General features: G+C 38.7%; 1 protein-coding gene across 1 annotated transcript in view; it reads left to right on the top strand.

Annotated features, from left to right (window-relative positions):
• Window positions 1-22,583, top strand: part of LOC306841480 (glucosidase 2 subunit beta-like) — a 127,650-nt gene extending 105,067 nt beyond the window's left edge. Inside the window, exons 13-15 of the mRNA XM_079371416.1 lie at window positions 2,207-2,278; window positions 17,727-17,826; window positions 21,888-22,583. Of these exons, the coding sequence (XP_079227542.1) occupies window positions 2,207-2,278; window positions 17,727-17,826; window positions 21,888-22,025 (310 nt within the window). The 3' untranslated portion in view covers window positions 22,026-22,583. The remainder of the gene's footprint in view (window positions 1-2,206; window positions 2,279-17,726; window positions 17,827-21,887) is intronic.
• Window positions 22,584-26,274: the final 3,691 nt, after the last annotated feature.

Here is a 26,274-nt window from a genome sequence, read left to right as displayed (position 1 = left end):
CTCTGATGTTCATCATTTTCTTTTCTTTCATCTTGCTTTTCTCTCATACAGCTTTTGATCCCCCCCGCACTGCCAGGCCCACGTCTACTTACGCTGCAGCCGTTTCTTTCCCTTCCCCCTGCACTTTCTCACTCACTCATTCACTCTCTCTCTCTCTCTCTCTCTCTCTTTTTCTCTTTCTCTGCCTGTCAGGGCATCTTCTGCTCTTTTTTAACAGTCAATGTAATGGTTCAAATGTCAAAGAAAAAAAGCCAGACTGCCTTTCCCCCTGTCGGCTCCACCACTGAGGGCTTTGATCAGTTTGTTTCTGGAGCTTCTGATCGTGCCTTAGCTCTCGAGCACGATCCCCAGCAAGTACATTAGTGATGGTCTCTGCTAATTGCTAACTCCTTTAGACTCCTTTAGACTTTGCTTTAGTAGAAGAACTGTGGGTGGCATGGTTACTGGTTGCTCCTTGTCAGTCTTCTGTCCCAGTAGGAAGCCACTGAGCCGAAAGTCTCATCATTCAGTGATTCTGCTTTGGTTCTTGATTTTTACTGTTGTCACTTTACAGCCTTGCAAACGTAAGCCCATCCAGTCCTCTATTTATTACTCAGTTTTGGTCTCCTCCGACTCGAGGGGATGCGAGGAAAACACATCTCTTTGACAAAAAATGTTTTAGAATGTTTACTGTTGTTGCTAGCTGCTAAATAACCAACCGATAGCGCTGATAAAAAAAACATTGTGCTATGGATTAAAACAACGCGTTGACACTAAAACCTAGTAACTGTGTGTACGTGATGTTTTAAAGAGGACGTATTATCCCCATTTTTCACATTTTCAAACAGTTTGCTGTGGTCTAACATCTTGGTTGTGCTTTGGTAAAAAATATAACATGAGTCAAGCACCAGAGGAGGTTTGGGACCCTGTATAAACCAGCTCTCTCAGAACGCTCCGTTTTAGTGTTTGTGTCTCTTTAAGTGCAGTGATTCGAGTTTTCCCGGTAGACAACACTCCTTCGCTAGCGAGAATGAAATGGCGGACCTGCGCAAAAGTTTTGCGTTACGCTGGGGGTGGAGTCTATGGGTGGAGATGCCATTTGAGGGGAGGAGATTTTTTTTTTTTTTTTTTACCACAGTCCATCTTATGATGTCACAAGTTGAACAAATCGAACTAATGAAATTGAGCAATTTTCTGTGTGTTGCAGGCAGCAAACAAACGACTGGATAGGTTTATTTCACATTTCGTGGTTCTGTAGAGACTCAGGTTAACCAAATAAATGTTCAAAAATACTGTCAAAGTAAATTTTTCATAATACGACCCCTTTAATGTTGTAATTAACATTATTATATGTATATATGTATTTTTATGACAACATTTAACTTCCCCCAAAATGTTCTCACATCTGTACTTTTTACTCCTTAAAACAAGCTTGTTACTTTAGCTTACATACATGTTGGAGAATTTCTTCTACTTTCTGAAAGATATTTCACAAAACAGAAAAGAGAGGAAATCTCAACCAGCAGCCAATATCAAAGCAGATGACTTTCATTTGGCAAAGTTAAAATGTAATCATTTTCAGAGAATTTGTCTTCTAATTATTTGAAAATGCAATAATTTACGTTTCATAATCTTTTCAAATATTATGTGAGGTTCAGTCAGCTTGGGATAGAAACGGCAAAATGTCTTTCAAAGGGACTCTTTATCCCTTTAATGTGTTAAGAGCTTGTCCTTCTTCATCTTTATTTAGATGTTTCAACTTGTATACACAACCACAACAACAACTCTGTGATCAACTCAGAGCAACAGTCAAAGATTTGGGAAAGGCTCAAGAGCACAAGACAGTTTTAGCAATAAATTTCGAAAAACAATAAACTGTTGTGAGGAGAAGTAAAACTACTGTTATGCCCCACCATAAAGCAGCACTATGGGGCTCACAACTGCCCACAAACTGACCCAATAAATCACATGTAACATGGACTAGATCAACAAGACAACACACAATCCCTGACTGAGAGGCAACACACAGCAGTCCAGACTTGGGAGGGCTTTTAAGCACTGTGGGCAGGAGCAACACATTAAGGGATTAGTAGCTTCATCTGGGTAGAGCTAAAGACAAAAGAAAGAGTGAAGGGACAAACAGCTCAGGGAAACTTACAGCTGTACCTTTGATTAAATCTAATGTTTGCTCAATATGGACTTTGTGTGTCTTTCCGCCCCTCTACAGGTACACTTACACCCTGTGTCCGTTCAATCAAGTCACACAGAAGAGCTCAGCAGGACCAGAGGTCTCATTAGGGTAAGTACCTCAATCATCCCGTCTTTTGTCTCCAGTCTTTCAATCTCAAAGACAAGGACGTAATGGACAGTGGAAACATTACATGTGCCGGAAGGGGGACTAGGTGTTAACAATTTAACATTTACACTTTGAGGGACAAAGTTTCCTGCAAACTTTGGAGAACAGTAAGTACATTGTGTGCTTTGACATTTAGAGTCGGTAGCAGAACACTTTCACGCTGCTAATAGAAAGCCAAGAAAAAGGTTACGTGTTTCCCCCTCAGCTTTAGAGAATAGGACTTGTATATATTGTCGTCTTTGGTCTTTCATCATGCAGTAAAGCCTTAAAATGCATTTTTTGTATACCAATTAACTACATTCACATGACAGACTTTTTAATGTCATGACCGAAACTGACCCAAACCCCTGCACTGCACTCCAATGAAAGCTCTTTAATCATCATTACACATCTCACATAAAGTTCCATCGAGTCTAATGTTTGCACTATTGATTTGTACAAAATCGTATTCAATCTGTGTTAGGCTTCATATAACCTGTAATCAATCGCCAACAGATCTCTGTTATAGTTTTAATACCTTCTGATCAATGCTAAATTTGTTTCATTACTGCTGGGGTTTGTATTTCCTCAGCCTCGCGTGGCCCTCACAGGGTTTCAATTTCATTGAAATTATTATACTCTGGCCTTTCACCATCCCTTCATGGATTGGTTATGTCTGCTGCCGGACATACTGTAGGTGTGTATCAAAACGCCTCTGCGCAATGAAAGATGCCAGTCCAGCTCCACAGATACAAACCTGTTGATGTCAAAAGACTGGCTCTTTTTTTTTCTTTGTTCCCCAGCAGCGTGTGTCTTCTGATTGAGACTGAATTTTTTTTTATAAGAGCTGCAAAAACAAAATCCAGTGACTTGAAGTGATCCTCATTTTCAAAAAAAATTATTTTTACACCTCCGAGTAAAAATGATAACATTCATTTCACTGCAAATCTGCTTCATGCAACCTTTCCCATCTTTTTATAATTCTCACATTTCTGTCAAAACAGGCAAGAAATAAATATGTTCATAATACTGATGATTTTCTTCCTTTCTTCTTTTTTTTCCTTCTCTGACTTTTTCTTGTCTTTGAATTTCCGTTGAGGTGATAATTATGGGATGTCTCTTGCTTTCTTTGTCCAGACTCTCATTAGTGTTAACCATCAGTGATCCAACACTTTTCTAAGCTGTAATTACGGAAACGTATTCCATCGAAATCGACACCTCTCTGAGAGAGAGAGAGAGAGAGAGGGAAAAAAAAAAGAAGCTTTTTTGAGTTGCAGCAACTCCGCCCCAAATATTGAGATTCAATTGCTGTGCTGTTTTGGTTGGCGCAGGGACATAAGCTAACAATTTGTTTTGCGAACAACACAATATAAAGGCCCAAATGATCGAGGAAGATTTGCAACAAAGTGTCAAAACATTTCGTTTTCCTTTGAGTTATGAGACCATCAGGCTTTACTCGTCTCCTTTTGGCAGTTGAAGTGAGACATTAAAGATAATTTATTAGCAATTATCTCCTTTTGCACATGTACTTTTGCTTTCAGATGGCAAATTAATTGGAGTCTGAAGCAGGGCTGTGTTCTTTTTGCACTGCCGCCTCCCACACTACCCACTCACTTTTGGAGCGGAAAGTGCAAATGCTTCACCATGTTTTAATAGTGCAGGAAAGAGGAAGAACAGAATGCTAACTGTGAGTAATGTGACCCCGACGCTTCTGCCTGCCTGTCACTCATGATGGTATGGGAGGGCAGAAGGACCAAACGGAACCAGTGGTCGAACACGTCTTCTGCTCATGCGAGTTGGTCACTCTGTTTGGTAAGAATCGCTGCCAAACACATCTTGAAGGGATGGTTATGATATGTATTACATGTTCTTGTTTTTCACATGTAAGTAAAAAATAAGCATGGTTGCTCAGAAATTGTACTAGGATGAAGATTTTTCCCTTACCTTAACCATTGATGTAAAGAAAACATGCATCTGGTTGTGTTTTGTTGATATTTCCTTGGTTTTCTAGCCAAGTGGTGCAGCACTTTATGATGAACTACCCTGTTTCTAGAGAGAGTGCAGTGATGGTATATGTGAAATGGTTTTGGGGCAAGGAGGGGGTCGGGGAGCAACATGAATCATAGCTTGCACGTAGGGAATAAAGTTCATTTTTTATCCAGACAGACCATCAGTCAGCACTCGCAGGATATAGCTGGGCCTCCTGATATCAATCTGCATGGAGGCATCCTCCTTTTTTTTCCCTAGAGGAGGCAATGGCGGAGAGGGGAGTGCTTTGATTTAAACGGCAGCATTTATCACACCTGCTTCAGCCTCCTAAAGGACAAGCATGCGAGGGAGAGGAGAAGGGAGAGAGAGGGACAAATGGCATTAACATGTGTGGCCTGTCGACGAAAAGTGCAAACTGGAACTGTGACTACCGCAGCGATGACATTGCTAATACTTGTTCCGACCAATTCGGCTAATTTGGATTAGATATGTTATGTTCCTGCGGTATTAAATGGAGGCTGTCGCTGCTCAATTCTGATTACAGCTCATGGCCGAAGCTCGGTTTATTGAAGTGTGTCCAGGCTCATAAAAGTTAAAATTGTCCCCCGAGCTCCAACCTTCCTTCATGCTTGGTTTTGCAGCATAGTTTGTGTTACACCATTAAGTTTACAAATGTTCTTAAGGAACAATAAATCAGCTTTCTACGCTTTCTGCCTGCTCCTATCCTGTGGCCACACACACTGCTGTAAAGATTTCATAAGGCACAGCAGTCATACTGTATGCTCCCAATTATCTGTAAATGTAGATATTATACGACTCATATTCACCTCCTGAATTCCAATGTCTCCATTTTCCATTTCACTTCCCCGCGTTTCGGTAGCAGCAGCTCAACCGCTTCCTGAAATGGCCGTTGTAACAATAACATCAGCCACGATAATGATAACAGAGTAGAAGAAAATGCTTGCATTGCGACAAACACCATCTCGCGGTGACAGCATCATCCATCTTCATAATGTCCCTGCTACCCGCTACCCAGCACCACCCGCAGCACACGGGGTGGGTACAATGACAGGACGGCAAACACAATGCTGAAAAGAAAAGCAAACATATGCACATGTATCAATGATATAAAGAGTGTGTATTCACCGTCTTTACTTTACACCTTGTTTTTAGTGAAAAGCATGCATACAGTGCAATCTGTATAAAATAGCATTAATGCACCCTGTCACCGGCACTCAGCTCCCACAAGCCTCAGCTGTATTGACATCTTTCTTTACGACATCATGCATTTCTTTGCACATAGCCAGGCCTGACTAATGAAATGGCAGGGCTCTGAACAGCCCCATGAATGGGCCTTCCTTAGCTGTCGTTTAAAAATATGCAAATTGGATATGTAGCATAACAACTAGCCTTCTTGCTAACATCCACTTCCTCTGCCTGGCTCCAATCAGCTTTTGGAGCTGACTGAAATAAAATGTGTTAAAGGTCCTGACTGTACACACAGTATGACATTAAAGATCTGACAATTCAGTTCAATGGGTCCCACACACAACATTACAGAAACAAATCTCAGGTTTACATTGTAAAAGGCAACAACAGACAACGATCATATGTGCCTCTTTTTTTTCTTCAATGAGTAATGATGAGTTAAAGTAGTGTTCCTGTAGTTACTGTTCTATAGCTGAAATGTATGTTTTTGCCACCATCAATGCTGCTACGCCCCAGAATGCTCTACACCCTCCATGGGCCTGCTTTTAGTGATAGCATATAAAGGAGGTGTTTAGGCTTTTAACATTTGCTGTTTTGTCCAAGATTGCCACACATTTCGCTCAATGGTCACTTAGAGGTGGCAGTTTGTGGTGTTGTTGAGGGAAGTTCTTGTATTTATTATCTTTGTCTGTTAATGTAGCGAAGATCAAAGTTTTCTGGAACTACCGTTTTACCCCTTGTATCAGTACATGTTGTACTTGTGGGTTAGCAGTTTGGACTTTAACTTTGTAACATCTTTGAAAGCCTTTCATTTATACACATGCAAGTGAGAGTCTGCCATTATAACTTCTTGTGTATGTATGTAATAGATGAATACAACATGTAATGTAAAAGTGCCTTGAGTGGTCAAAAGTATGTAGATTTGTCAGGTAAAGACGTCCACGCATCGTGCAGGCTCCTTTAGTCTTATTAAATAGTCTATTATTTAGTCATTTTTCAACCTTCTGTTTGCCTACTATGGCTGTTTTTAAGGTTGAGACTTCCTACGTCTTTAAGTCCAGACTGTGTCTGGGTTTTTAATAAATAAGTAAACTGAAACAGCATCAAACACAGGGCCAAAAAAGAACAGTCTGACAGCCTTTGGTTCTTTCAAATAAAAGTAAAACTTTAACACGAGACAAAATATCACTGTTTTGAAAATGATGACAAAGCACGGAACAAGGTGAAGTGCAGTTTCAAGTTGTCATTGTCAAAACCATGAAGTGTGTATTCAACTGGAGGCAGGTTCAGACTGAAGTGATACATATCCAAAACACCAGTAGCAGTGTTTCCCAGTTAGCAGTGAGCACTCAGTGTATTACCTCATTGAATCATTGCCAAATGACTGTGATGATTTAAACACATGCAGAACAACAGATTACTTTCAGTCAGCCTACATATAGGTTTTCTAACCAACACAGGACTCCAGGAAGTGCATTGTCAACATTAATCAGCCGTAATTAGCTTTAGCACCTAGCTATTATAACCTGTCACCACGAGCAGAAGGGCAGCTTGAATATTTATGTTGCTTCTTTCACAGTTAGTTTAGGATTAACAAATCATAACAGCTCCAGAAGTGTAAACTCTGAAACCTCGGTTTGATTTATTCAGCAAAAAATATTGAACAGAGATAGTTGAATGTATCAGGGAAAAACTATATTTTCAGACTTAAGTTGTAATATTATGAGAATAGAGTGGTTGTATTAATAAAACACTCAGGCTGCTTGTTCGACTGCTCTTTGGAATAGACTGAACTCCTGATACATATGAATTTTGCTGATGTGGCAAAAGCTTACGTATTTACGCAGTGTGGCTGTTTTTCCAATATTCATCTTCAATTTCTTCATTTGAACCACATCAATGACTTCATTCTCCTCATATAAAAATAATCTTTATTCTAACGCTATGACCTTTTACTCATTTTTTTTTTGAAAAATATTCAGATTCTCAATTATCTCTTTTTAATTGGCCTAATGTGAAAAAAGATAAAGCCATATTGAAGACCCGACATTATAAGAATGTTAGTATTCCTCGCTGAGATGATGCACATTTCACTTCAGACAGTGGGTGGAGATGATTTAAATGTAGTTGTGGAGGAGGGAGGGATGAGTTGAAGGGTCGCCCAATGAGTTTTTCTTTTATGACCCAAGGGAAATCAGGTGGCCATGCGGTGTGGGTCACAGGGTCGGCGTGTGTCGCCCTCCAAAGATCAAGGAGTCGGCACTCTATTGTGCTGGGGGTCAGACTGCTCTGCTCTCATCATCATAGATAGCACATGAGGGGAAAGAAAAGAGAATACAAAAAGCAGTGGTGAAATTGTGCAGGGCCGTAGTGAACAGCCTTCAACCTTGGAAATAGTCTTTGTCTGACAGGCCAGGTTTGGACTACGCCCAACATGCAACGCTCAAAACAGGATAGACAAAACAAGAATAATAATACCTCTTAGACTGTGAGGGCGGATATGAAACCACGAACCATGAAAGAAGAGAGAAAATCTTCACCACTCTGGATATGACTCAGATTGTGCACCTTTAAAACAAGAACATATAAGCAGGAGAGGTTATAAATGTTCTGATTTATGAATTTTATGACTAAAGCAGATGCATTGGCTGGAGATGTAGGCAGTGATAGTGCGTCTGTGTTTCAGAGTCAAGGGAAAAGAGTCAAGGGGAAAAAAGACAAAAAGGGTATTGTGAAACTAAAAAAAGGCTATTAGTGTTGTCAGTTACTTCTGCAGGTTCATATCTCTCAGTATTCAAACCCACAGGTCTCCCTTGAACTGCTTTATTGAACAGTAGGTTTTCAAACAGAAAAACAGTGCAGAACGGAGGTAGCCTAGCAACATTGAAACCACACTGAATGACTGCGTGTGCTCGCTGCGAGGAGAAGGAGCCAAGCAGCTGAAATGACAGCAAAGAGCAACCCCAGAGAGAGTGGGATGTGCTGGCCACCGTAGCAAATACAAATAGGTTGTATGCTACTGTAGACATACGCCTGTTGTGTACAGATCTGCCTTTTTGAGCTACATTCACACCTAGCATAACAACCGCTTTCTCACACCTGCTGCTAAGCTGCCTTTGAAGCTAGTCGCCCTATATTGTTCTCAAAAACAAGTCTCCGATATAAAAAAAAAATAAAAAATCCCCAAGTGCAGAGAGGAAGAGGCACAGCTATGTGAATGCCTCCAGGCTGTCAGTCCTCTGAGGGGCCCGAACTGGAGTGATCCAGCTGAACAGATTTATCCATAGAAGGAGAGACTCTCTTCTCTGTGGCCATGGTAATATGGAAATATGTTCATTAGATCAATAACAACCAGCCACTTATGAGGACTAATGCCAATTCCCAACATTTAGCTTGAGCGTTTAAGAAAAGAGGTTCACTGAAGAAAATTATACCACGTCCCTTTCCGACTATTAAATAATGTTCACTTTCTGCAATATGTATAAATAAGAAGAGAAAATCACAGTGGATAATTATCTCGTTAGGTGGCCATTTTATTGCACAGCCATCGCTACAGAGCTGTAAAAGTATTACTGTAGAGTCCTCAATCACAAGCAGGTTACCAATGAGCACAAAGAAACTGAACTCAAGGTTGAAACTGGAAATTATACACTTGAACACCTCTACAAGGTCACATAATATCAAAATAAACTTTATCATGATTTTCTAGGACTAGCATGTCTTAAAAAAGCCCAATCAAAAGTTAATTCTCTCCATCTTTTTCCTGTCCTTAAAACAGGCTGTTCGGATCTTTCCCTTTGTGATGTCACAGGGCAGTAACCCCACCCCCTGCTGGATGACACTCCAACAGCTAGGTGTTGTTTTGCCCTCAGTCTGCCTTCTCACCGTTAACAATTGAGCATGGAGCGAGAAAGTCTGACCCCTTCAAGCCTTTCCAGAGAGGGGCGTGGCCACACAGTCTATTTGCGTTTAAAGCTACAGACACAGAAACGGCCCGTTCTGAGCAGGGCTTTATAGACGATGATCAAATATAGGGTCCGAGTGGAGTTAGAACAAGAAACTTCACTGACATGTTTTGTCTCTGAGACTTATTTAAACTGTTTGAAAAGGAGCAGAATATGTGCCCTTTAAAAATCAGCTCACTTAGGGGTAGGCTAAAAACACAACTTTCTTAAATGTTGGAATTCAACATTATTTTCTAGTTTTCACTTGCTGATATTGGGCCTCCAAATATTAACGAAAGAAGAACAATACTTAGAGTGACAGCATTTTTGCTAATGCTGACATTACAGGCATGCAAATTAATTGTGTACAAGTAAACAAAGTCTCCTGAACTTAACCTCATCCATTTTCTAACACACATTTTTAATCACCAAAACACGTGGTACTAAGTGTTTAGATTTAAAAACATGGATGCCAACAACACTTTCAATGAGTAATTTACTCATTAGTGAAATCTGTGCATGCTTGTGTCTGGTGCAATTGTTTTTGTAATTCCTCTGGTGTTTAAAATCTTGTGCTCTTATAGAATGAAATCGGTTGTGTTGTAAAATGGTTTGACTTCTTTCAACGTAGCAAAACACCGTCCTTTTTTTTTTAACATAAATATGTTGGTTTAAACAGTTATTTTACAGACCAGTCTTTAGACTTAGACTAAACTTTATTGATCCTTTGGGATGACTCCCTCAGGAAATTTACTCAAACATATCTGTCCTTTTCCTTAGCATGTGAGTTTTCTCATAATAAGCAGTCCATGACATTGTAACATGTACGTCTGTTTTGAGCATGATACATGATTTTTATATTCTGATTGAATTATTCATCAAACTGTCATTATAAAAGCACCCAAGCATATTTCTTTTGAAGTCAAATGACTAATGCCTGTGTTGCTTCTTCTAATGAGTTCATATCAAAGACAGCCCCCGTCCCTTGATATGCATTGATCGGCATTTGGACGGGGGGGGGGGGGGGGGGGGGGATTTTTTCTTTTATTCAATAATTTTCATCTCCTCTAAGCCGTAATGATTTAACCTACAGAGTGGTGACAGTTCCACTGGAACAAGGGCCTAATTATACATTTAAGTGTTCTACTTAATGCGCTCGTTTTCAAGCTGTCAAGGTCATTCGCTGGAGTGCCATTAGCTGAGAGAGGGGCCCTCTTACCTGGAAACATGGCAGCCGTTTAGTGCCCAACACTGGAGAGAGGAGAAGGGTGCAGTGCAGCTGCAACCACTGACAGGCAGCTGTATAGGAAAATGTAACGGCAATATAACTGTACAATATGTTTATTATCCAGCCACAGCCCACACTGTATCCCACAATCAGGGTGAAAGGGTAACGACTCTTGTGTGTCTGAAGAGAGGGTTAAAGTGGCAAGGGGTGGAGGGTAAAGGATGGGGTGGCTGATACTCTGAACCCCTGATAGCCTTTCTTGTGTGTCGCCATGGCAACATCTAGCCCAGTCATTAATGAGGCACGAGTGAAGTGTTAACAGAATACTGATTTAGGTTTACATCAGCCCTGGTTCATGTCTGTCAGGGGGTGTGGATGGAATATGCACCCCGAGTTAGATTTATAACCACACATAGAAATAAAGATGGCCATGCTGTTTTGTTTATGAAAACAAAATATGCCCCTGATGTTACTCTGTGATTTGGAGTGATTATTTGGGTCAGCGTGTTATCCATAAGAAAACGGAGAATGGCTGCAGGAGACAAAAACATCCATTTTGTGGTTTTGCTATTAGAATAGTTGACCTGCTGAAGATAATTTCATATCCCCTCATCTGTTATTATCTATAATAAAGTAAATGTGTTCCATTCAGTACCCAACAAAACAGAACAACATACCAACAAAGCCAAATATAAATGCCTGTTGGTTTGTGTATGTGAAATCATGTGAAAGCAAAGCCCTGAGTGAACAAGAGCCCTTCACATGTTACTGTGCATATGAATTATTTATTAAGGTGCTGCGAGCGGCGGGTGGTAGGAAGGTGAGAGTAGCATCGCTGACTGGCACGGTAATGGCAGTGTCTGCGCTTTCTGATTGGTGACCTTACACGAGTGGCAGAGGTCAGCGATGCTTGGCACTGCTTGGCTGCGAGAGAGGGGCATTTATTCTTCAGTGGATCCAAATTGGCCAGCGGCCTCCAAATTGCTCGCTCTACCTGTCAATGCCGCAGCATCTCATCTTAAAAATGATTAGAACATTAACAGCATAGTGAGGGGACTAACTTGCTGCCCCAGATCCCTTGTTAAAGCAGAGGAACGCATAGCTGTGAGGGATAATTCATGGCAGCGGCGGCTAATGAGTGGATGCTACAGTGAGAAGGTGACGGTAATAAGCGCAGACTTTACACCAGCGTAACACAGGTGAGGACTCCGAGTGAGGATCTGGTTGTTAGTGACGTGTTTACAGGTAATCTAAAGCTGAGCTGGCAGCTGTGGTTGTTGACAGTTGCTTAAAATAAATGGAGTTTATTTCAAGGACCAAGCTTAATGTTGACATTCTGTAATGACTGAAACTGATGGGCGGTGTCTCTAATTTTTAAAAACTGTTCAGTACTGCACCAAAACTCTGTTCTGACTCTGTTTGACACGTCACACGTGGGCTTATTGATACCTGTTTTATTTTAAACTCTGTTCTCTTCCAATATCTTGTGATCCTCAATGACAGGGATGTCTTTGCTTGCTGCCTCACAATTTAATCAGGTTAATGTTAAGTGTGAACACCATTTGAACAACGGATTATTTTCTTTAGTTCCTCATACAGATACTTTTCCCCCCACATTTCTGTATTTGTTAATACAAAAAAAATATTTTTTTTGTTATTGACAAAAACATTGACATGAAGTCTTATTGTTTTTACATAGCTTGGAAAAGTTGGAAGCCTAAAAGTAACGATAAAAAAACACATTTCAAACAGTGAGTGAAAAACAACTTTCTTTTATATTTTGTTATCAGTTTACTACAAACTACCTCAATAAATTAATCTAGGAATAAATAACAAGAAAATAGTTCCTCCCACTGTCCTGTCCTGTGTTTATTTTGGGGAAATTGGATTGGAAATCTCTGTGAGTTGATCTGAGTTTTTCATACAATTTCAGCCAACTAACAACTAACTTTTAGTCCAGTTTGAGTCAGACTAACAATAAATCCACTCTTTCTAACTGCATAGACTTATTACTACTACTGCTCAAAACAAGCTGGACTGGCACAGATGAGGTCTGAGGTAGAGAGCCCATCTTAACCAGCAAACATAACTCCATCAACAGTGACAAGACTCAATCAAATAACATCCAGTCTTATCGTCCATTTAAGCCTCTCCCCTTAACATGTTCACACTTTTATTTTCATCAACAAATCAATTGGAGACCAGTTCATATAAATGTGTCCAAGAACTTTGTTGTCAATGTATGAATTTATAAATAGAAGACTTTTCTCAATGCTAGCAGTCAGTCACATTTAGTCCATATATTTCTAAATGTTAATGCATCCTTAGCTGCAGATAGCAGTGTTTTTCTTTACATGTGAAAAATGTTATTTCTGTACATGCACGTCTCATGTATACAAACATGTATTATACATAGAATAATGCCGCTTGCCTTTGTATATGAGGAGCAGATACAGTTAACATCAGCTTTCTAATGTGCACAAGAATACAAAGGAAGCGCTGAGGGCAAATAAGCAAATGAATATTCTGTTTTTCTTGGGGAAACCACAGACGTAAACGGGGCCAGCACTGTGTTCATGTTTTCTCTGTGGTTATGTTCGTCCAATTTTCTCTGCAGAGAAGGCCCAGGGTCTGAAAACACACATCGATGCACTTCTGGCCCAGATTAATTTCTCCTCCCTCAGTATCTGCGGGCTGTTGAAACACCAGACTGGAGTTGTTCAAATGATAATTGCTAGTGAAAGGTTGATTTGTGGCTATATCAGAGAGGCGGGAAACGCTCCTCTCAGCGTTGAGCGAGATTAGCCATGGATCTTCGGGATTTATCGCTCGGGGCACGCGGATTAATGCCACGATGAAGTTTGAAACACAGTCAGTGGTGACCACGTCGTTTTTAAAGAAATAAGAGGAGCTTAAATGAGCGGCGAAGAAGAAAAGGAGGCTGATCATCTGTTTTAATGATAATTATTTCTAATGAGGATAAGATTGTGAAAAGAATTCTATGAAACAGTTCAAGTACTCTGATAGCAACGTCAGCAACAAGTATTTTTAATGCTCTCCAATTTTAAAACTAGCCTTGAGGACATACACAAATTTATTGACTTTTCTGGCTTTCTTCAGATTTTTGTTCATGGTGTGTTTTTTCCAGGTGGTTGTAATTAAATCATAACTCCATCTGCTTTTCTGTGTCAATAGAAATCACACCTTAGTGATTCAGAGAGAAAATAAAATGAGATTGCCTCCCTAATGTGTGCAGTTGCAGGCATGTCTGAAACCCACTATCTCACCCACAATGCAAAGTAAATGTATGAATAATAGGTTTAGCTAGCTAGATATGCCGCGATTACAGCTTTATCTGTGATGGAAGGTGCTCTTTATGGCATTAGAAGAGGCCAGACAGAGGGTGAATCATAACCCAGATACCAGAAAATAAGATTCTCCTGGTTTTAAGCCTTAAAAGAAGTAGTGTTCAATATCTGCAACCATTAATCTTTAAAAGGAAGTCTGCCTCTCTCTTGTCTCTATGAGGTCGGAAATGGATTTTCCACAAAAGCTAAGATGCAATTTACCTTCCGCTGCCGATGTTAATCTGATTGCGTTCCTTAATTTAGTTCATTCATGTGGTCTTATTGGACTGAAAAACAGAAATGTGTCTGTTCCCTCTGTTGTACTCCTCAACATCTGAGCCTGAATAGTAATTCTTAGGTGTGAATCATGTTGTTGTGCTGGAATACAGGATTTCTCAGAAAACCCATGCAGTTACTCGGACACTGGACTATCACTGCTGCATCATGGAGACCGCTTTAAGCCAAACTGTGATAAATTGGATGAGAAAACAAAGTTGTCAACAAGCCAGTGGGCTCATTTTGCACATTTGGGTTCTGCCATATCGTCAGTGTCAGGGTGACATTTACATATAGTCGTGTTGATGTACCTTGGTGCCATGATTTAGCTGAAGAGGCTCTTAGAGGTGTGCTGATAACTGTTGACTGGCAGAAGAAAGTGGCTTGCCAATACAAAGTGAAAGAAGGTTTTATGACAGTTAATTGTCTGTCAATACAATTTCATCATGGTACTCCTGTGTCCTCCTCCTGTGATAACTTAAACCTAATTGATGTAGCCGTTGCTGCCTCCTGAGGCGTGGGGGAGCTGATAATGTAGGTTTTGAATTTCATGAAGATTGAAGAAAGAAGTAGGCGGAGTTACAAGGTGGTTGCTCGTGTGAGGCAATGGGAGCTACAACCGACAAGGAAGTTTGAAGGTGATGCGCATGGGATCGCTGGTCAACTAGTAGCAAGAGCTAAAGCACTGTCACTTTTGCTGCTTGACATGTCTGCAGCCCCTGACAGCAATCCATTTGAGGGCCTCCTGGTACTAAGAGAGTGCTAAAACCCAATCAAACAGGCTGGAAGGAAAAAGGCGAGACGCATGGGCCCAGCTGGCTTCCACTTGTGTGAGCAATTCACCTGCGAGTGACCCGCTCAGGCATCTTAAAGAAGCCATGCACATCATGGATGGCAAAAGAAGGCACTCTCAGGGACCTGTGGACGGCTATGTGTCTGTGGAGCTTGAGAGTGCTTTTTGAAAGCAAAGTGGATTTTGTGTTGGCCCTGATCAAGGTCAAATGAGAATCTAACGGCATTTAAAGAAATGGGGAAATTGGACACAATTTAATACAAGATACTAAAATAAGTTTTATGTTTTCTTGTCTGCCATATTAGATTCAACTCATCCATGCTCCTGGTTTTATTCCAATTAACAGCCCATTTTAAGTAAGTGAAATGTTGGTAAAGAGGTTTGTTTATTAAGAAAGACTAAGCAAGTGGACTCTAACTTCTGGTTTAGGGAGACTGATTACCCCAGTAACATTTTTTATTTATGTTCAAATTTGTTCTTAATCATCTTCAGTACTGCATGATGTCCATTCATTAAGTCATAATCCAGTTTAGAGTCAAACAAACAATAAAGTACATAAACTATGGGGCATGATAGTATGCTATTGATAAGATATTCAGTATGTTTTGTTTTGTTTTGTTTTGTTTTGTTAGTGTGTTTACACAGGTTGACTTACAGTTGATATACGTACATGCATCGAGGTTAAATCATTTTATTAACAGATAAATGATCAGACTCCATTACTGCAGATAGAGATACGTCTACTTTTAGCTTGCAACTACGAGACTTTATTTTGGTTTTGCTAATACTGCAACTTCTGGTATGCTACACACTTATGCTGTTGGACTTCTGGGTCAGAGCCTGGCACAGGGACTGTGGAGCATGTGTAAAACACCAGTTGGGGTTCAATTGGGTTATAAACATACAAGAGTTTACAAGAGTGCTGGACTGTAACTGCTCGATGTAAGATAAAGGGATACTTTATCCATTTACATGAAGCTGTGTATCATTAGAAACATGGTAGTAGTGTTGAATGGTCGTGAATCCAGCCCTCATTTTGCCCTGAGACGAGAAAAATGTGGGTTTTTTTGCCTGGAAGTTTTCTTCATGTGATGCAATATGACGCTTTTTGCTGATTTGTTGAAGAAAACTTTCAAGCAAAGAAAAACACATTTTTCTTTCTCAGGGCAAAATGAGGGTTGGATTCACGACCATTCAACACTACTATCATGTTTTTAATGATACACAGCTTCATGTAAATGGGTGAAGTATCCCTTTAAGCTACAACTACTGAAGCTGATCTCTGGCTCCAACACCATTATCTTGATGTGTTAATCCAACATCAAGAAATTCTATTGAGTAAGATTTCAGCCAGGCTATCGTGTCTACATGTATTTAAAACTATATTGTTGTTGAGAAAAAAATGCAGATCCAAAGCCCCATCAGTTATAGTTATATTACTCTTTCTGTAAAGATTGATGCTTCATCAGAACATAAAACAACAAAGATGTTTTTCATCACCCATTAAGCAGATTGCCCTTTTTTTCCAGAGGCACAAACCACTTTAAGATTTAAGCAAACAACATTCATACTTGTGTTATATTGTTGAAATACAAACATATGATATACAAAAGGGTATTATATGATATGAAGATCCATTACAGAACCAATCAAGACATCATGATAGGCTAGAAAAGCTTCAGTTATGCTTTTTAATGCTAAAAGCATTACTTAAAGTACAAAGTTGCTCTAATCCTGCATGGAAAGGTTACTGAAGAGACATTGATAAAGTTATGTGCACTTGTGACAGGGTTGGTGCTGGTGTGGAAAGCACTAGACGGATTAAAATAACATTATGCCAAATTTACAGCATTTCACATCCTTTCCTCCACAGTGATTAACAGAACGACAACAAGCCTGAAAAGATGGATTTCATTATTTGTTTTTAGCGCTTCAGACAGAAAAGAGCTGCTAGCCTATGTAGGGAAAGAGATCAGAGCATTTTATTGCCATCTTCAATCAACCATGCAAGAAATGCAGAAAAGATTTCCTTCTCTAACAGGATTACAATGTTTTTACAAAAATCAATACTCGCCAGCAGCGTGACTGCACTCAACGCCACCTCAAAGGGGCAGCTGAAGTTCAACAAAAGATCACAGGAAGTTAGCTGGTGAGAGCATGATCAAATGGCATGTGTCAGTACTGTGAGCTGTTTTGGACCGAGTCCACTGGCGCCCTGGTTTGCTTTGGTTCTCCAAATGTTTGGTGGGAATGTAATTAGCTCGCACTGGGCAGGCTCAACCTCATTTGAGATGGGCTTCACTGGCCTTGAGATATTCTCTTCTCTTTCCCCTGTGTGTTATTGCACACAGAATTAACTCTGACAAAATGGTAATTAATATTTCCCCTCCATTGTGTAAGAGAGGAGAGGACGACATCCAAAGGAGGGGGCTGCCAAAGCAGCCATCTTGCCAGGAGAAAATGTTTTTTCAATGAGCCAACCTAGTGTTGTTTAAAATAAATGATAACACTTCTGTGCTAAATATGTCTCCCAGTTTTGGTTTCAATGACTGATTAAAGTTTGGCTTTATTAAAAAAGACAGAAACTTTATCAAACTGACCATTTAGTTTTCTTTCTTTATTTCAGGAAGTGGGGGATGTGGGCTGGAACTCCAAAGGACCAGTACAGTCAGATGGTGTATGAGAATGGAGAACCATGCTGGCAAGGAGGTTCACGCAGTACTACAGTAAGTCGTGCATGTGTTTCACGCACAAACAGACAGGAGACACACACAGATACACTCATCAGTAATGGAAGCATATGAGAGCACAAAGAGGCAGACATGAATAAAGTAATAGAGAGACAGATGAACAAATGGTACGAGCATGCTGACAGGCTGTCAAATACACAGATGGATACACGAGGCAGTAGAGGAAGTTCTTCCCTAAATAAAAGATGCGATACAGATACTGTTTGGATTTTAATTTGTTATGACAATTGTGGACATTGCAGAGTTCCAAAGTTAAATTCCCCCATAAATGCTCTCAAAACAAAACCTGTTTCATTTGGCAAAACATGTCTCCAGTGCTGTTCAGCAGTTAAAATGTCAGTCAACATTACAAAACAACCTACTTCAGACTCCATGTTGACCGAGTGTTTTTTCTGGGCAGTGACTCCAGATTCTCTACCTATTAGTTAAATTAGAAATAAATAATGTCCTTTGATACCCTAACGTCTTTTGTGTTCATGATACAGTAGATTCTTTTCAGCCAATCATCAGATACTTTACTTTACAACATTAAACAAAATATTTTATAGTAAGCTTCAAAAGGTTCTTAAGCTAAATAAAAATCACTCTCGCTAATCAGAGAAGCAAAATATGATTTCTTTAACAACCCACCTTCCAAATGAATCTAATCATAACGTTACATAAAATGAACTGTAGGAAAAAGTGTTGACTGCTTTTGGGCACTCAAAAGAAAACAGCCAAATGAAACTCCTCTTTAATTGTCAATTATGTCAATTGTTGCCATGGAGACCAAACCGTACTGGCGCCTGTGACTGGCATTGCCACGGTTCGCTCTCTGTTTTGTAGATTATTGATGATTATTGTTTCACTATATGTGATCTTAGCAGCCCAGATGACAAATGGAAGTGTCCTGGCTTTACTAACCTATGATCGGGACTATTTATTTCGTATCAAAGTGTCATTGGAGGACATGTTTCATACCTGGGACCGTTACAAACAGGCATTTCTGCCTCCGTTTGAAATCGATCCCGTCTCACCTGACTACTTGGTGCTGTATCGGGTGCCGGGTAGGACCCGCAGGAGATCCAGAAAAAGGGGCTCTCGGTCCGGTATCCAAGTGAAGCGAGGGCGTGCTGCGGCGCACAGGGGCTCCGTCGTCTTCGGCTGCCGGGACCACACTCGGTTCCTGCGCCGGATTCCTCTCCTCGATGTGTGCGCCAGCGTGTCCTCGCTGCCGCCTGCCCGCACTTCAACAACTGCCCTGGACCCTTCACAGTGCTGGAGCCATGGTCAGGGGTTTTCATCGCCATCGCCTACTTCCGTGTTTATGCCGGCTTTTCCAGCGTGGACCAGCTGGAGCTCACGTGACCGCTGGATGTGCCTTCGTCCAGTCCCGCTCCGCAACACGGACACTACCTCCGAGACGTCAATCCACGTCGGCCTATTGGATACTCGTTCAATGTGACTCCGACACTTTCAAGAGTCAACTGGGGACGTTTTTATTTGTCCAGGCTTTTGGTTGGTCTCTTTTAGGGCTGCTATGATCTCTGTACTGTCTGTTTGTTGCTTGTGATGTTTTAAACCCTGTTTGTAAAGCACTTTGTGGCCCCTGCCTGCGAAAAGTGCTATATAAATAAATTTTACTTACTTACTTACTTACTTTAAGCACATTGATGAGGGACAGTTTGTTGCCCCGTATGCTCTATGAATGTCTGTTTCAACGAAGGGGACTTAGTTGATCAGCAAAAGATGCTCAGTCATCATGGCTCACTCAGCAAACTGGCTAAAAGAGATTTTCAAAGCCAAGTAGTGGGATCTGACTCTTTTACACCTCTGTCAGTATGCGTTGGCTTTATGTTAATGTCACTCCAATGGCTCTCTTCTCCAGCGTCTATTTCCCCAGTGTAACCTTCTTTTTTCCTCGTTTTTATGAGACTCATTTACATTTCTGTGTTGGATTTCACTCAGTTAAAAATGTAGCACCTCTAATCATCTTATTTGCTTTGCCTGCCCCCTCTTCATATCAAAGTCCAATAAATGTCTTTCACGAATTTATGTACTCATGCCATCCAGGGGATCCCTTTGAAAGACACTAAATTGAATCCCTTTGATATGACCCCCTAACTGTGTGCAGCTGGCATAAATGAAGCCTTGTCACAAGTTGATGCTCATTATATTTGAAATGCTGAACCTCATCTATGCGTAGTGCTCTCTTTCAGCGGTAAAACACTCTTCTGTCTCTAAACATGAGTAGTGGGACCAGTGATGTATCGTTACAGTAGTGGATATGGAGGTAATCCAAACTCAGGCAGCATTCTACTGACATCTGAAGAGTCTTTTAGAAAGGGGGGAACTGAACATTTTCAGTAATTAATGGAAATTGCATTTACATTGGTCATAATAATAATTAATCAATTGGTCTAAAAAGAAGAGCAGGTTTAGATCATTTATTATGATTCATAAAGACCCAACATTAATCAACCATGAGTTCAGCAGCACTTCACAAATTGTGGCAGGTAGAGACTGCCTTTGAACAGGCAGACACCTCGAGCAAAACTAGACTCACGTTGACAGCCTTTTTGCCGCAACTGTGACCGTTCATGATTTGAGAATGAGGCAGTATTACTAAAGTGAAATAGGACTTGCGATATGAACAGTAAGGCAATCATACATGTTCAAATTTACCCACAGGCTTGCCATGGGTTGAAGAGAAAAACAAAGCCGTTCATAAAAAAGAACGCCAAATCGTCTGTTGTTTTTAGAGCCGCCTGGCCCACTGTAGCTGCTGTAGTCCTGTGCACAGTTAAGAATGATGAATTTTCGTCTTGACATTTACTTCAGACTGAACACAGTATGTGTCTGTACATCTGTAAATATATTGTTAAATGATAAAAAACATAGTGTGTGTGTATATATATATGTATATATATGTATGTGTATATGTATGTACACTTGTTTAATGTGTGAATGCATAATTGCACATCGATACAGTATATATAAATGCTAACTAAATTTGTTCATAAACACAAACGTAAAATACAAACATGTTTCCATATGTGCATGTGTACATGCATACATTCATGTGCGCATAGTAAATACACACTATTTAGTTACATACGTACACATTCACAAACACATACTGTGCCTATTTACAAGTTCATACATGCATATCATCAAGACATACAACTAAGTGACATGTATTCGTACTGTGCTTATGTATTATTCCTGTATGTTCACACCTTGGTCCTTCCCATTGTCTTGGGTATATGGGAAGCAAATATGTATGTATATAAGCTTTTATGTAAATGTGTTAAGGATGTCTACGTTTATAAAGGTATGCACATATGTATGCATGACTTTATAGATTGACGTTCCACAGCTAAAGAAAAAGACTGTCTGAAATTCAGTTTTTTCTTTTTTCTCACCTTCAGTTATCACAAATACTGTATCTGTTCAACCAGACACCAAGTGTTTTAAGAAAAGACTGTTTAATCCAAGGCAGGACCAAACCAAATTATTCCTTCTACTTACCTTAACTTCAAGCATGTCAAGTTCCTATAGTCTTCCTTCTCCAGGTGCTTTTGTTTGTCAGAGTGAGTTTCTTTTGAGGGTGCAGTGTCATGTGAAGGGTTGCTATGGAAACCCCTGAAAGTAAATTGTGTTTTTCCCTTTCCATTCTTTTGGAGCGGGTGTCAAAGTTCTTGTTTAAACATGATAGTGGTGATCCCTTCCCCGAATGTTGCCCTGACTTTATGTTGATCTCCAATAATGAAACAATGCCTGGTTCTGATATACTTTGATGAAAGGCCGCAGTTACAGAGCAATCATTTATTTACTCAAACCAACTCCAGTTGTACGTTGATGCATGTTATCATTTGTAGTTTTCCTTTTTTTACTAATGGCACTAATGGGGTAAAATCAGGAAACCACATTATAAGAAAAGTTAGAACATGATCTCCTATTGGGATATGAAGCTGCTATAGCTCTTGACTCAGGCTAACTACAGCTCTTCTTCATCCCACATCACCTTAACTTTATCTGTCTTTCTGCTTTTCTAGGTCACTCTGACATGCGGAACGGAGACAGCCTTGCGATCGGTGAAGGAGCCGAGCAAATGCCAGTACATCATGGACTTCCAGACTCCTGTGGCCTGTCAGCCGGTGCTGAAGCAGCGGGGCATACACAGTGAACTGTGACCCTTTCCCTTACTGGCCTTGCCTACATTAACTTGGCCCGATAGCCTGGAATGACAAGCTTGGATCCTGAGGGTTCCCTCTGACAACTGTGTTGTGTGGTTAGAATATATATCCCAGTACTTACAAGATAGTCTCGCTGATGTCAGAATCTGATTTGTAGTACCACTGCTTCTTTACATACTGACTTATCATGAACTGTTACACATTTCTGTAGAGGATATACTGATGATTTAATGTATACAATTACTCCATTTACTGCACTATATATTTTTCTCTGTATAAATAAAGATCTTTTATCGTTGTCTGCTCATAAATATGCACAACATACAAACTCATATAATAAACATACTATGTGTGCGTACATGTAGACATACATCCAAAGATTCATGTTATATACATACAAACATAAACATACATTACTGAATGTACACACGTATATACGCTACTGTATGTATATACATACTGCCCTATGTACATGCACATACTACTGTTTGTACATATATATATATACATAAATGCTACTGTAAGTACAAAAATAAATACTACTGAATGGCCATACATATACTGCTGTTGTACATAATAAATACTACTGTATATGCATAAATAATACTGTATGCTCATGGATATAAATACTGCTTTATGTACATGCACATACATGCACGTCTGTACATTTATAAAACCATAAATACATACCCCTTTTGTAAAAACATTATGAAACATACATACCTCTTCATAAAAAACCCTAAATACCCTCCTATAAAAAACATAGATACCCCTTTATAAAAAACATATACCCCTTTTGTAAAAATCACATAGAAACCCCTTTATAAAAAACATACATACACACCCCTTTTGTAAAAAACATACATACATACACACATACATACCCCTTTATTAAAAAACACATGCATACCCCTTACTAAAAAAACATACATACATACATACACACATACATACCCATTTTGTAAAAACCACATCGATACCCCTTTATAAAAAAACACACATACATACCCCTTTATAAAAAAAACATACATACCCCTTGATAAAGAAACATACATATATACGTACACACATACATACCCATTTTGTAAAAACCACATACATACCCCTTTCACAAAAAACACATCGATACCCCTTTATAAAAAACATATATACCCCTTTTGTAAAATACACATCGATACCCCGTTATAAAAAACATACATACATACACACATACATACCCCTGTTGTAAAAATCCCATACATACACCTTCTGTAAAAAACACATAGATACCCCTTTATAAAACACATACATACATGCATACATACATACATACATACACCTTTTGTAAAAAACACATACATACCCCTTACTAAAAATACATACATACACACATACATACCCATTTTGTAAAAACCACATCGATACCCCTTTATAAAAAACACATACATACCCCTTTATAAAAAAAACATACATACCCCTTTATTAAAAAACACATGCATACCCCTTACTAAAAAAACATACATACATACACACATACATACCCATTTTGTAAAAACATCACATACATACCCCTTTATAAAAAACCACACATACATACCCCTTTATAAAAAAACATACATACCCCTTTATTAAAAAACACATGCATACCCCTTACTAAAAAAACATACATACATACATACATACACACATACATACCCATTTTGTAAAAACCAAATCGATACCCCTTTATAAAAAACACACATACATACATACACACCCCTTTATAAAAAAACACATACATACCCCTTAAAAAAACATACATACATACATACCCCTTTGTAAAAAACACAGATACCCCTTTATAAAAACAACATGCATATATACATAAACACATACATACCCCTTTTGCAAAAATCACATACATACCCCTTTATTAAAAAACACATGCATACCCCTTACTAAAAAAACATACATACATACATACACACGTACATACCAATTTTGTAAAAACCACATCGATACCCCTTTATAAAAAAACACACATACATACCCCTTTTGCAAAAACATCACATACATACCCCTTTATAAAAAAACACATGCATACCCCTTACTAAAAAAACATACATACATACACACATACATACCCATTTTGTAAAAACCACATCGATACCCCTTTATAAAAAACACACATACATACCCCTTACTAAAAAAACATACATACATACCCCTTTGGTAAAAAACAAATGCATACCCCTTACTAAAAAAACATACATACATACATACACACATACATACCCATTTTGTAAAAACCACATCGATACCCCTTTATAAAAAACACACATACATACCCCTTACTAAAAAAACATACATACATACCCCTTTGGTAAAAAACAAATGCATACCCCTTACTAAAAAAACATACATACATACATACATACACACATACATACCCATTTTGTAAAAACCACATCGATACCCCTTTATAAAAAACACATACATACCCCTTTATAAAAAAACATACATACCCCTTGATAAAGAAACATACATATATACATACATACATACATACCCATTTTGTAAAAACCACATACATACCCCTTTCACAAAAAACACATCGATACCCCTTTATAAAAAACATATATACCCCTTTTGTAAAATACACATCGATACCCCGTTATAAAAAACATACATACATACACACATACATACACCTTTTGTAAAAAAACACATACATACCCCTTACTAAAAAAACATACATACATACATACACACATACATACCCATTTTGTAAAAATCACATCGATACCCCTTTATAAAAAACACACATACATACCCCTTACTAAAAAAACATACATACATACATACACACATACATACCCATTTTGTAAAAACCACATCGATACCCCTTTATAAAAAAACACACATACATACCCCTTTGGTAAAAAACAAATGCATACCCCTTACTAAAAAAACATACATACATACATACACACATACATACCCATTTTGTAAAAACCACATCGATACCCCTTTATAAAAAAACACATACATACCCCTTTATAAAAAAACATACATACCCCTTGATAAAGAAACATACATATATACATACATACCCATTTTGTAAAAACCACATACATACCCCTTTCACAAAAAACACATCGATACCCCTTTATAAAAAACATATATACCCCTTTTGTAAAATACACATCGATACCCCGTTATAAAAAACATACATACATACACACATACATACCCATTTTGTAAAAACCACATCGATACCCCTTTATAAAAAAACACACATACATACCCCTTTGGTAAAAAACAAATGCATACCCCTTACTAAAAAAACATACATACATACATACACACATACATACCCATTTTGTAAAAACCACATCGATACCCCTTTATAAAAAAACACATACATACCCCTTTATAAAAAAACATACATACCCCTTGATAAAGAAACATACATATATACATACATACCCATTTTGTAAAAACCACATACATACCCCTTTCACAAAAAACACATCGATACCCCTTTATAAAAAACATATATACCCCTTTTGTAAAATACACATCGATACCCCGTTATAAAAAACATACATACATACACACATACATACACCTTTTGTAAAAAACACATACATACCCCTTACTAAAAAAACATACATACATACACACATACATACCCATTTTGTAAAAACCACATCGATACCCCTTTATAAAAAAACATACATACCCCTTTATTAAAAAACACATGCATACCCCTTACTAAAAAAACATACATACATACATACACACATACATACCCATTTTGTAAAAACATCACATACATACCCCTTTATAAAAAAACATATACATACCCCTTTATAAAACACATACATACACAAATACATACCCCTTTTGTAAAAAACACATACATACCCCTTATTAAAAAAACATACATACATACCCCTTTGGTAAAAAAGAAACATACATACATGTATACATACATACCACTTTTGTAAAAAAAAAAACACATACATACCCCTTAAAAACATACATACATACCCCTTAATAAAAAAACATACATGCAAACATACCACTTTTGTAAAAAAAAAAACACATACATACCCCTTTCACAAAAAACACATACATACCCCTTTATAAAAAACATACATACCCCTTTTGTAAAATACACATCGATAACCCTTTATAAAAAACATACACACATACATACCCCTTTTGTAAAAATCACATGCATACCCCATTTGTAAAAATCACATAGATACCCCTTAATAAA

The sequence above is a fragment of the Symphodus melops genome (assembly GCF_947650265.1).
Source record: "Symphodus melops genome assembly, chromosome: 20".
Taxonomy (NCBI): Eukaryota; Metazoa; Chordata; class Actinopteri; order Labriformes; family Labridae; genus Symphodus; species Symphodus melops.
The sequence above is the reverse complement of the archived record's forward strand: the minus strand, read 5'-3'. Positions and strand labels throughout refer to the sequence as shown.